The following is a 13,442-nucleotide window of genomic DNA, read 5'->3' on the forward strand; positions in this document are numbered from 1 at the left end:
GTTGAAATTACCAACTCTTGAAGCGTTTTACGCGCCGCTGAAAAATACCTCAAATCCCTTGAGCTGGCTCATTACTCACAAATTATCTCAGATTATGAAAACGAACAAATTATGATTTTCCCGGTTTCAAGAAATAAAATAAACGCGTTTCACCATCCACAGGAATATATACTACGTGTATGTACGTGTAGATACAAAAGTGTTTGTAGAGGCTCAATTTTATTTGTTAACCTAGGTATGTACTAAAGGTAAGCTATAGGTAGGCTATAATAATTACTATAATATTTTAATACATATACCTACTTTAAAAATTGGAGAATTTTGAATAATATAGAAACGTATCTAACAATTAAAGTATAACTATTTACATACAACTATCCTAAACTTAAGAGTTGCACATAAAAAAAACTAAAAGTAAAACAAATTAATTGAAGGCCTTTTGACAAGGTTCCGAAAATGCCGCTCCCTCTCTAAATCTGAATAACTAAGCTAATTCTTTGTCCGAGGAACCTGCCAAGCCTGCAAGTCGTATTCGTTGCCTACACTCTGTTTGTATACTTTCGCTCTTTCAGCCGCTTTAGATGCTGCACCAGTTTTGTTGCGGGTTCCATAGAAATGGGACGGAGCATGTGATTACAAGTTGCATCCCACAAAAGTACTCGCCCATCTTCCATGGAATCAAATTCATGCCATCCGGTCTCTTACTATCGTCTCTTGCAATACCTATGGTCTCCAGTAAAGATAACACGTTGACGGTGTCAATTAAGGGACCGGCGTATGATGTAATTTAGTGCAGTATGTCTCAAGACGAGAACGAGAAGTATCCTGCACTAGGGACACTACACTTATGAGGAACACAGAGCAGAACCCCGAGCCGCAGACAAACAAGCAGGTTGCAATTCGGAGCATGTCAGGCTCAAAAAAAAAACCCGTGTTTGATGAGGGCTCAATTAAATACACAGTGGTTATTACTTTCTTATCATCGACGAGCGTGTATTTTTTAATTTTTGATAGTGCAGCTAGATAACTTAAAAAAAATGCATTGCACTTACCTGTACTATTAAGGTCTGGAGCCAAGACACTAACAAGGAAAAAGTTTTCATCTCTGTTTAGCTCAGGGCCGCTTTGTATATCCACTTCATGTTCTTCCTTTAAATCTGGCGTTGTAGCATTTACAAAAAGATCTTGAAATTTTTTCAAGTCTGTTGCGCAAACACGCGTTAGAAGAAAAAGAAAATTAAATGTTAATATTTTTAACTTAATCATTCTTGAACACGACCACTTATGACGAGTAAGTTTTAATTACAACAAAAATATAGTGGTCGAGACAACTGTACAAACAAAGCGAGCAATAACATTAATACGTATGTGTAGATGGGGGAAACAGGTCTATTTTAATTCGCATAATATAATTGTTCAAATTGAAATTTTCATAACGTTATTTCGCATAATTATTAACCTGTCCTCTCCCAGAGGCACAAATTTGTGCCCAAATTCCTTTGATCCTGTTATCCTGGGAGATGACAGATTCGCATAATATTAATTCGCATAACTGAATACACATAATGTAAATGCGCATAATGTGGATTGGCATAACAGTAAGTTGGCTAAATTTAATTAGCATAAATTAACATTACTATATGCAAAAAGAGTATTTACATAAAATTATTATTTTAATGAGACTGTTTAATTAGGTACTACCCAAGCCTTCATATAAAATATTATGCACGCTTCCCGTTGAAATCTTTACATTTTCAGCAATAAAACGAACCATGACACGACGATCCGCCAAAACTAAGTTTTCGGCTTTTTTTTAAATTTCTTCAGTTACCTACTGCTGTAGTAGGGCGTCCGGAGCGGAGGTCGTCCATGGTCGATCTTCTAAATCCGGCGCACCAACGTGCAACTGTCGAATACGGCGGAGCATTAGACCCTAAAGTGTCCTGCAATTAAATATAAATGACTTGGTCCGTAGGAAAAATTTTCAAACACAAGTATTTGATAACGGCGCGCAGTTCAATTGTCTCCATTTTCGCTAACGTACTCAATAGCATTGCAAAGAAATTAAACAAAAGACCGTTTTTTTTTCATAGCAATCAGCTAGATGGATTAGCTTTACCGGCCAGTATTTAATTTCCTAATATTGAAAGAGTTTGCATCTTATTCTCACTTTATATTGAACCCCCCTTGTATTCAACATCAATTTCAATTTATTTTTTTGGTTAAGTATATTCGTGAGTAGAATAAAACGTAATTGAGTTATTAATCCACGCAGAGTTTAGAAACTTATGTAAAATTCATCAATTTTCTACTCAAATTCAATTCCGGCTTGGCAAATAATTGTATAAGAACGGCATCAGCCCTCATCAGCCGAATGACCACGTCTTACTGTATAAACTTTGTATTACAAAGGCGAGCTTTTTTTACGTAATTTTTAATAAAAAAATAACGGTTATTCCGGGGGCACGATTCACTGGCCTGTTAGCATTTATAAATGTCTTTTGGGTTTGCCTCGCAGATAAAAGTCAGGAGCAGTCAAATCCGGTGACTCGAGGGCAATTAATGACACCGTTTCTAAAAATTATTGACTTGGATTTTTTATTTATTTTGTATGTCGTCACTGTCTCGCGCTTCAGAAGCATAAAACTAACCATGCGTGTGCTAGTATTTGTTGTCTTGTCTCTTAGTTGTTCAATACAAATTCTAAATTAGAAGGTTAATAACTTATGCAAATATACAATCCAAAAACATTGGAACATAGAACCTCCTCCTTTTTTGAAGTCGGTTAAAAAGAACTTTATTTGAAACTAGAGTTTACCCGCGACTTCGCACGCGTATACTATTCGATCTGGTAGTTACAATTGAAATTCCGGGATTTTATAAAATTCCCGTGGGAAATCCCAAAATTTATATCGTAATCTTCATTGAGGTGTTGTGTTAAGAACAACTATCCCGTGGGAATATTGGAATAAAAGTAGCCTATGTGTTATTTCAGACATCCAGCTATCTACATACCAAATTTCATGACTCTAATGTGCGCGGCAATGAATGGCTATAGAGCTATACAGACTGCAATGCAGGATAATGAATAGATTTATTTTTCCCTGAATGGTAACACTGGCATAGATAATAGATCGCTCATTTTTAGCTCGAAATTCGAACTTGTGATTTTGTTTTGCTTTATATACAAAATGTACACACCCAATATCATATTTTCTCAAGTTTTTCGCGATTCCCAAGGTCAAAGAATCAAATTGCTTTAAAATTCCAGAGAAATAATGCGTTGTTTGGGAGAAACGTGTCAAAATGGTGTTGTAGAGCGCTATCCTGCTCTGTCTCGTTTTTTTTCCCGTTCTGGCGGTTCACTTTTATATTATAGATATCGCAAACTTGTTGACGTCTGATTTCATATTCCGTAGCCATACGTATAATTTGTTACGCTATAAAAGTTTAATAAGTCAAGGGATATGTTCCGTGTTCAATTCGCGAGATGTAAGCCTGATAAGCGACTACCCATTGTTATGCTAACAACAACCACTTTATGGTATTACTTACCCTGCCTGGTAAGACATTTGTTACGAAAATATACTGATACGTATACGTATCAGTAAGCGGTCGAGGTTTGTTCGGAGTTGTTTAGTTTGTGTACGAACTCTCGCCTCATCACTGAGTTTAGAGTCTTGAATTTTGTACCGTTACAATACAACACAACCTCAATGAAGACCACGATATACATTTTGGAAATTTCCAGGGGAATTTTGTAAAATCCCGAAAATTTCAATTGCAACTACCAGACCGAATAGTTTACGCGTGCGAAGCTGCGGGTAAAAGCTAGTATGCATATAAACAAATTGCCGAATTTCTCAAATCATACAAATATGATATAAATATATGTGCTTATATCATACAAGAGTTTACCCGCGGCTTCGCATGCGTAAACTATTCGATCTGGTGGGTAACAATTGAAATTCCGGGATTTTACAAAATTCCCGTGGGAAATCCCAAATTTATATAAACCAAAATAAACCTTTCTTTCTTTCTTTCTTTATATCGTAATCTTCATTGTGGTATTGTGTTAAGAACAACTATCCCTTTGGAATATTGGAATAAAAATAGCCTATGTGTTATTTCAGACATCTAGCTATTTAAATACCAAATTTCATGACTAAGCCCAGCGGTTGTTATTTTCAGATTTTATCCCTATCCCGTGGGAATATCGGAATAAAAAAGCCTATGGTTATTCTAGATGTCCAGCTATCTACGTACCAAATTTCATCCAAATCCGTCCAGCCATTTTAGCGTGAAGGAGTAACAAACATACACACACAAACTTTCGCATTTATAATTATAATATACTAGCTTCTGCCCGCGACTTCGTCCGCTTGAAATAGTAATTTTGGGAAGTATTTAATTTATATAGGATACCTATTCTGCCAATAATAGTACATAGAAACTTCTACGGTTTACCAAAAATAACCTATTTTAGTACATTGCTACAAATATAAACTATTTTTTTTGATCTTCCATACATCCATCCATCCGATGTTCTTTGGTAAAACATAAATATTTTACGGGTAGCCATATTTTAGCAATACGACGTGTATTCTACCCTGCCAACACAAAAGGACTAATTCTTCATAGTGAACTATTGACACCTTACGTCCTTTATTGTAAGTCAAGGCATTTTTACTAAGCATAGCTACACATAGGTATTTCCGATAAATATACTTATACGTAGTAACTTCTTTGGAATTCCTTAAGAACTTTCATCCCCATATTTTCAAGTAAATAGGTCGAAATTTGAAAAGCGCCAGATCAAATGTTTTTTAGGGTTCCGTACCTTAAAAGGAAAAAATGGAACCCTTGTAGGATTACTTTGCTGTCCGTCCGTCCGTCTGTCTGTCAAGACCCTTTATCTCGTAAACGCGCGGAGTAAGGTATATATCGAGTTGAAATTAAAACCCTAAACTCAGGTCAATAGTCCCGAAAGCTGTGAAAAAATCACACCTCTAAGTCAAGGCAATCAAAAGCTACAGTCGTTAAAAAGATGTTTCCATACAAATTGCCTCAACAGAAAAAGTTATAGGGTAGGTACTTCCGGCTGTCCTAGAAACTTGGAATTTTGCATAAAGGTAGCTCTTATAGCACAATAAATAAGAAAAATCTGAAAATCATAATTTTTCATGTCTGACTGTCTATGTGAATAAGCCATCTAAAATGACCCCACCCCCACATTGCGTACATTTTGCTTATGAGCTTAAAAGGCTCTGCTAACACTGCACCATCCCCTCTGCTAACATCCCCTCGCAGGTAACATTTTCAAAAACGCTTAAACAAATATCTATTTATTTCTTATAAGTAGCCCAATGCCAAGTTTCATAAAGAACCATCGATTTATCTTCGACAATGACGATCTTCCATATAAAGTTTCATCCCCTATTTCACCCCTCACAGGAAGAATTTTTAAAAACGCGCGAACAAATATGTATTTATCTCTTATCACGTGCCCAAATACCAAGTTTCATAAAGAACCATCGATTTATCTTCGACAATGATGATCTTCCATATAAACTTTCATCCCCTATTTCATCCCCTCACAGGTCGATTTTTTAAAAAAGGTCAAACAAATATAGAATTATTTCTTATTAAGTGCCTAAATGCCAAGTTTCATGGTTTTATCTTCGATAGCTACGAACTTCCACCATATAAACTTTCATCCCCTATGTCAACCCCTGAAAGCCTCTTTTTCGCGATAAAAAATAGCCTATGTTCTTTCCCAGGGCCTATTCTATCTCTGTACCAAATTTCATCAAAATCGGTTCAGCGGTTTAGGCGTGAAAGCGTAACAGACAGACAGACAGACAGACAGAGTTACTTTCGCATTTATAATATTAGTATGGAGTATGGATATGGATAGTATGGATGTAATAAGTAGGATAAGTAGGATTAGTAGGATAGTCAGTCATCTGCTTATAGATCTAGTGAATAATGTTTTTTCATCGTATCAATATACCTAAATACGAGTAACTACGAACTTTTCCGACAAAATACATTATTCATTACTTATGTACAAAAACAGTGTTCCTCCAAATGTTGTCAAAAATTGGGACATCCCAATTTGCAAAAAATCACAAATACCGATTACAGCCAAAATTATTAGTTTTCTTATATTCATCTCCTAAACATGGTCGTTTATGAGATTTAATTTCGTTATAAAAAATATTTCAATCAGGACTTGACACGTTCATTGCAGAATTTTCATATCGTGATTTCACTTGTACTTATAGGAATTTGTAAGCTATCCGTGTTAACATTAAACTGAAAAAAGTTACCGTAGAGCCTAAAAGTACGTTAAGTTAAGTAATACCTATTTAAATTGAAAATATAAACTGAAATATAGATGCACCACTGATGGTCTTATTTTTCTGTTTTTTCTGTGCATGTATATTTCAGTTTGTATTTTCAATTTAGGTTTTACGGGATGAACGTAAAAGTAAAATTTGGAATTGAATTAAAAAATACAAAAAGATTCCAAAAAACCAATCTTTATACCTATTTACTCAACCTTTATTACATTATTTTGAGACTTGAATTTGTATTAAAATAATTCCCTACAGTTACTTTTGTAATTTGATGTTATATTGCGAAAAATTAAAAATAAATTTTTCTTTTGCGATTACATTTGATACAATGAATCCTGTTACGAGCGTAATCTATCTAAGTAGGTATGCAAATTAAACGATTGGAGTTACTTGCAGATGTTACTGGCGAGAACCTGAATTTATTATAATTAATGAACATGCAACATAAATCTAAATAACAATGCGCCGTTGCTTACATGGTTCGTGTAACGGTTGCGGGCTGTCTATTGAGACATGGATGTTGCAGATGCCGCTCGCTACGCACGCCGGGTAACATTCTGGTCGCCAACCTCGCGCTGAGCGACTTCTTCATGCTGGCGAAGACACCTGTTTTCATCTTTAACTCCTTCAATCTGGGACCAGCTTTAGGAAAGACAGGTAAGTTGACTAAGTTTATCATTAAATAGCCAAAGTATGAAGAAGATTTATGAAGTTGAAAAGAAAAAAAGAACTTGAAAGAAAGTAACTCCGCGTCAAAATTCTATTTTAAAATCACTGGATACAAATTTTGAATGGAAATGTTTTCTCTTTCTTCAACAATAGCTTAAATAACTCCTTTACGTAATATAGGTTCACTGGGCGTTTATGAATATGGGGATAAATTACTTATCTTAAAGTTGTAATTAGTTCAGTTGATATCATGTCCCGCGTATATTTTACCCGCTTAACTTCAATGTGGGTGTATAATTCTCATGCAAAGTGAGAATAATTTGATTGAAAGCAACTAGGATAGGCTCTGACAGGCGTTAATTGGAACCGTTGTTATCAGGGTGCGTGATATATGGGTTCGTGGGCGGCCTGACGGGCGCGACGTCGATCGCGACACTGGCGGCCATCGCGCTGGACCGGTACTGGGCAGTGGTGCGGCCGCTGGAGCCGCTGCGCGCAATGACGGGCGTGCGCGCGCGCCTGCTGGCGGCCGGCGCTTGGCTGTACGCCGCCGTGTTCGCCGCCGTGCCCGCGCTCGACTTCGGCTACGGCCGCTACGTCCCCGAGGGCTACCTCACCAGCTGCAGCTTCGACTACCTCACCGACGAACTCCCCCCTCGCTACTTCATCTTCACTTTCTTCTGCGCCGCTTGGGTCGCTCCTTTTATCACTATCAGCTTCTGCTACGTCAATATCTTCCGCGTCGTCGTGTGCAACAGAAGTGTCAGTACTAAAAACCAAGAGCAACGTCTCTCATCGCGACACGTCAAAGAACAGGTCAAACGTAAAGCCGAAATTAAACTAGCGGCTCTAGTTATAGTTGTCATTGCATTATTCTTCGTATCATGGACCCCGTACGCGATCGTGGCGCTCCTTGGAATATTCGGCAAGAAAGATCTAATTACACCTATAGTTTCTATGATTCCTGCGTTGTTCTGCAAAACAGCCGCTTGCATAAACCCTTTCATTTACATAATCACGCATCCTAAGTTTCGTAAGGAGTTCAGTAAGTTACTTTCCAAAGAGAAGTCTAGGCGTAGGAGTTACACGAAATCGATGATGGGATATACTGAAGCGGACACTACGAGAGTACGACGGGCAAGTAGTTTTAGTGACAATGACGTGGAAATTATCCAGATGAAGGATATAATACCCTATGGCACGGAGGAAAATACGAAACCGCCTAATGCCTTAAAAACGATCTCATCTAGAGTATCGGAGAGGGAAGGCTCTCTGAGAAGCGTCAGCATGAAAAGCTTCGAGGAAAGTATAGTGAGCCCACCGTCTTGGTACGCTAAACCTCAATTTTCAAAAAAGAAAAGTTTTACGCGACGCCCCTCTAGGACTATAGTATCCATGAATCCGGATCCCGTTGTACTCTAAGTTGTTACCATACCACCCGCTTTTCACAATATTTTTTTTCCATAAAAGGTCTTAAGAGAGAAAAAGAATCCTCAAAACTTTTTCAACAGCGCAACATGAAAGTAATAACGATTAAGACAAAGTTTAATTAAATTTCGCATGAAAGCAAGATCTTTGTATGAAAATTGAGGAACCGCGTCCAGCAATTTTTGGTACAGCGATGAATTTTCCTAGTGGCATCTAAGGTACGTGTCCAAATTGAAAGAATTTCATATTTCTAAAGTCCATTAAAATAAAGTCACATTAACGCGACTTGTCAAATTCTAACTGAGTAGGTATCTGCCTAAAGCGTTTCTTTTGTTTTTTATACTACATATTTTCAATTACTACTGTAACATAACAAATCAATTTAAATAATCTTTCTTAAGAGTTTAACTTGAGGTACCTATTTATTTACCAATAGAATTCCAGAATAACTTGTAGTTTATGAACTTATTCCGCGGTAACGTTAAACCGCAATATTTAATGTTACACAAAGAACTACTCGTAGGCCTAGCGGCTGATCAAATAACGTAGGTATAAAATAGGTATTTACTGGTTTTGGATTTTAATAATGTTACACTCTTGTAGACGTTCACTTTCCTGTTTTTCTAGTTGTCGCTTTCGTGTCATGTACCTGCACTTTCAGCAGGGTACGCCAAATAAAAAGGCCATTGTCTTAGTCTTAATGAATAAAAAATATACATTTTTTTTTAGTTTATAAGTCATGTATCAATTTTTTTGTTTATAAGATAGTAACGTAAGATTCAGTACCTATTGTGATATGATTACGTATAAACAAATAAGACACAAATTTCTAAAAGTACCTAAACGCCTTTCGTTTCAGAACTTCCACCTAGTCAAATATTTGACTTCTAAAAAAAGAAAAGTGGCAGCTTTAGTGAAAACTTTTCTTGAGTAAGCAAGGATTTTCGAATCGAAGTAGAGTTTTCGTAAGGTAGTTAAATATGTGTTCATAATTTGACTGTAATTAAATTAACCAAATGGGTTGAAAAAAGCTTTAAGCAGATCATGCTATGATGCTTATTTTAAAGTAAATTGGACAAATTCACAGATAAAATGTAAAATACGTTCTGTATTTATGTATTGTTACGTGTAGTTTAATAAATCATAAAAACTATCGACCATTAAATATCAAATTCATTTTCATACGAACTGTAATATCCAATGCTTACTCATAAATAACTAGCATTGATAGTCCCTGAGCAAAGCCGTGGACGGACGGACAGACAGACAGACATGGCGAAACTATAAGGGTTCCGTTTTTGCCATTTTGACTCCGGAACCCTAAATAGTGCTATATCAACTGTGACCATAACGTTATGGGAAGCTCCACTCCATGGACTGCTTAGTGGTCCATCAGTGAAGAACAACAGCAGCATCTGGCTAACTTTTTTAACGAAATTTTATTGCAAGTACCTACTGTATATAGTTACTTTTGTAAGTAAGGTACCAATGCGTGTAAAACGAATAAATAGGATTGAGTAATGCTCTTTATTCGTAAATCATATTTATGTAAATGAAGCCGTGAACTGTGCGTTCAGCATATTTTGATTTATTGATACTTATTATTTGTGTCACAAGGGACCAAAATGATGTATTTACGGCGAGGGGAGTACATTAAATCCAGAATGTAGCGAATGATTCTACAATAAAATCCTGAGCGTAGCGAACGTAATGAGGGATTTAACTATTAACGCCCAAGATGAAAATAATTTTGCTCTCGAGAGGCTCTACAACTTTTCACGAGCATTAAGAAACTTGAAAAAAAAACAATTCTAAATATAATTAAAGAGCAACCAGCATAAAAACATGGCGTGGTTTTACAATTATCAACTTCAAAAAATGGCATTTGCAAAAAAACAATCAAATAACCTTGAACAGAAAACTTTCACTTTGATCCCTCTCGTCAGGGAGGAAAGTTACTTTTCTAAATGAGAGGTATTAAAACCGAAGGTAAATGATAAATATACAAAAAAAACTGCTCTCCTGCTAAAAACCCCGCTGTGTGTGCTCGCCGTTGGAAACGATTTCTACTACTAGTGAGCAATGTATCATATTTTTTATTTACTTATGTAAGGTTCGCGTAAGCGGCGAGCACCTATGAGATCTCTCTCAAACATCGCAAATTCATTGTAGAGCCAATTGAATTTTGTCTTGAATTATAATTGACTGAAACATCAGGCAAGAACCATTAATTAAAGTTTCTTCGTAATCATGTCTTACTGTTAGTCTTTGTGGAAAATTATCACCTTTCATTCAATTAAATTTATTATGTAAGTGAAGAAAACAAGGAAAACGTCATTCCTAGAAGGAATGTAATAAGTCTTGTGTTATCTCTGCGTGTATTTATTTTGTTGAAGAAACGAGTCATTCAGTGAGAAAAACAACCTTGATAATTTTATATGAAAGACTTATGAAAGTCAGCTTTCATTCTTTTTGCTTTATTTATTATTTAATTTAATAGGGTTATGGGTATTGCAGAATGGCCAAAAAGAGTGCGAAGTTGCCAATTAAATGAGAGGTTTTATTTATTAGCAGGATTACGAATACATTTGTCACTTGAACTTCTTTGAATCACTTTATCCAAAGAACATAGAAAACTAGAATTTAATAAATAATTATTCTTCCACCAGGGAGAACGCCGAAAGCATGGAACAGAAGTTTGGTGGTGCTCTTCTTCAAAAAAGGTGATAACACCTTGCTGAAGAACTATAGACCCATCTCACTTCTGAGCCATGTTTACAAGCTGTGTTCCAGGGTCATCACAAATCGTCTCGCACGCAGGCTTGACGACTTTCAGCCTCCAACAAGCCGGCTTCCGAAAAGGCTATAGTACCGTAGACCACATACATGCGCTGCGGCAGGTTATACAGAAGACTGAAGAGTATAACCTCCCCCTTTGCCTTGCATTTGTGGACTACGAGAAAGCCTTCGATTCGATCGAGACTTGGGCTGTGTTGCAGGCTCTCCAGCGGTGCCAAGTTGACTATCGGTATATCGAAGTATTGAAGTGTCTGTACGAAAACGCCACTATGTCCGTCCGACTACAGGATCAGAGCACGAAGCCTATTCCTCTGCAGCGGGGAGTCAGACAAGGAGATGTGATCTCTCCGAAACTGTTCACCGCTGCATTGGAGGATGCTTTTAAGGTTTTGGACTGGAAAGGACGAGGCATCAACATTAATGGCGAGTACTTCACTCATCTTCGATTCGCCGACGACATTGTAGTCATGGCTGAGACCATGGAGGACCTCGGTGCTATGCTCGCTGACCTCAGTAGAGTTTCCGACCGAGTTGGCCTGAAAATGAACATGGACAAGACGAAAGTCATGTCTAATGTCCATGTTGTACCAACTCCCGTAATAGTCGACGACTCTGCGCTCGAACTTGTTGACGACTATGTATACCTGGGACAAACGGTCCAGTTAGGTAGGTCCAACTTTGAGAAAGAGATCACTCGTCGAATCCGACTCGGCTGGGCAGCGTTCGGGAAGCTTCGCAGTGTCTTTTCGTCCAAATTACCGCAGTGTTTGAAGTCAAAAGTCTTTGACCAGTGTGTGTTGCCAGTGATGACATACGGATCTGAGACGTGGGCGCTAACGATGGGCCTCATGAGAAAACTCAAAGTCACTCAGAGGGCTATGGAGAGGGCTATGCTCGGGGTTTCTCTGCGGATAGAATTAGAAATGATGATATCCGCAGTAGAACTAAGGTTACTGACATAGCCCGAAGAATTGCGAAACTAAAGTGGCAGTGGGCGGGGCACATTGCTCGCAGGACGGATGGCCGATGGGGCCAGAAGATTCTCGAATGGCGTCCGCGGACCGGGAGACGAGCTGTCGGTAGGCCTCCAACAAGATGGAGCGACGACTTGGTTAAGATCGCGGGATCGCGGTGGATGCGGAAAGCACAAGACCGGTCTGAGTGGAGAGCCTTGGGGGAGGCCTATGTCCAGCAGTGGACGTCTTTCGGCTGACATGATGATGATTAGTTATCCGAAATAGTTACTTTGAAAAACTGCCTTTACCCGCGACTTCGCTCGCTTAAACCATTATAATATATATATAATAAAATGTATTCAATTTATTTCGGTACCAAAATACAATATTTCACTTAAAATCTATGTAACACGTATGCCTGAACTAGGATAATTGACAAGATTTCATATTTCTAAGACTATAATTTGATTCGTTCTCTGTATTCTGTTTGGAAAGAGAAAAACGCTGATATTTTTAAAATTTCGCTACAACTATTAATTAATTTATTACAATTTTTTTAAGATGTGCTTATTCTAAAAAGGCATAACTCCAAACTACACGTCACAATAGATCCATTACTTTTGTCTAGTCTCTTAAAAAAAAGATCACGTAAATCTGACGTAGACGTTGCATAGAGACAATATCAAAATTATGACAGCTCCTTTTTCTGGTGATAAAGGCAAAGGAAACATATCTATTCTCTTGTAGTGTTGGCAAATTCAGACATATTTTTTCAATTTTTTGTATTTTTTTTAATATGGAGAAATCAATTATAATAAATATTTTCCCATGTTCAGGAGGCAAAACTCTTTCGATTCCTGTAGTAATTAAAAAATGTAAAAAAAATGAAATCTTGTCAATTCCTGTGTCTCAGGCATTAGGTATGGCAGTCAAATTGTTTTTTTTATTTATTTGAAATTTTATGCGGGATTCCCGAAACTTCATCAACGTTGTACAAAGAGTACCGGTGCAAAAATTTCATGTTTCTTGACTAAAAGATTGACATTTTGAAATAACATGACTCCTATGTGAACATCGAAAAAGGAAAGTAGCGTAGACATGTGTTATTCTAGAGGTTCAGCTACCTACATACAAAGTATCATTTAAATCAGACTAGCCGTTGTAGTTAACATCAAGGAGTAACAAAAATAGGTACTTATGCACGCCAAACGCATATTCACAAACTTTC

At 37.3% G+C, this 13,442-nt stretch overlaps 1 protein-coding gene across 1 annotated transcript in view; it reads left to right on the top strand.

Annotated features, from left to right (window-relative positions):
- LOC141427484 (opsin, ultraviolet-sensitive-like) overlaps window positions 1–9,168 on the top strand; it is a 39,474-nt gene extending 30,306 nt beyond the window's left edge. The window contains exons 2-3 of the mRNA XM_074086987.1: window positions 6,889–7,019; window positions 7,411–9,168. Of these exons, the coding sequence (XP_073943088.1) occupies window positions 6,889–7,019; window positions 7,411–8,453 (1,174 nt within the window). The 3' untranslated portion in view covers window positions 8,454–9,168. The remainder of the gene's footprint in view (window positions 1–6,888; window positions 7,020–7,410) is intronic.
- The last annotated feature ends 4,274 nt before the right edge of the window (window positions 9,169–13,442 follow it).

The sequence above is a fragment of the Choristoneura fumiferana genome, chromosome 4 (genome assembly GCF_025370935.1).
Source record: "Choristoneura fumiferana chromosome 4, NRCan_CFum_1, whole genome shotgun sequence".
NCBI lineage: Eukaryota > Metazoa > Arthropoda > Insecta > Lepidoptera > Tortricidae > Choristoneura > Choristoneura fumiferana.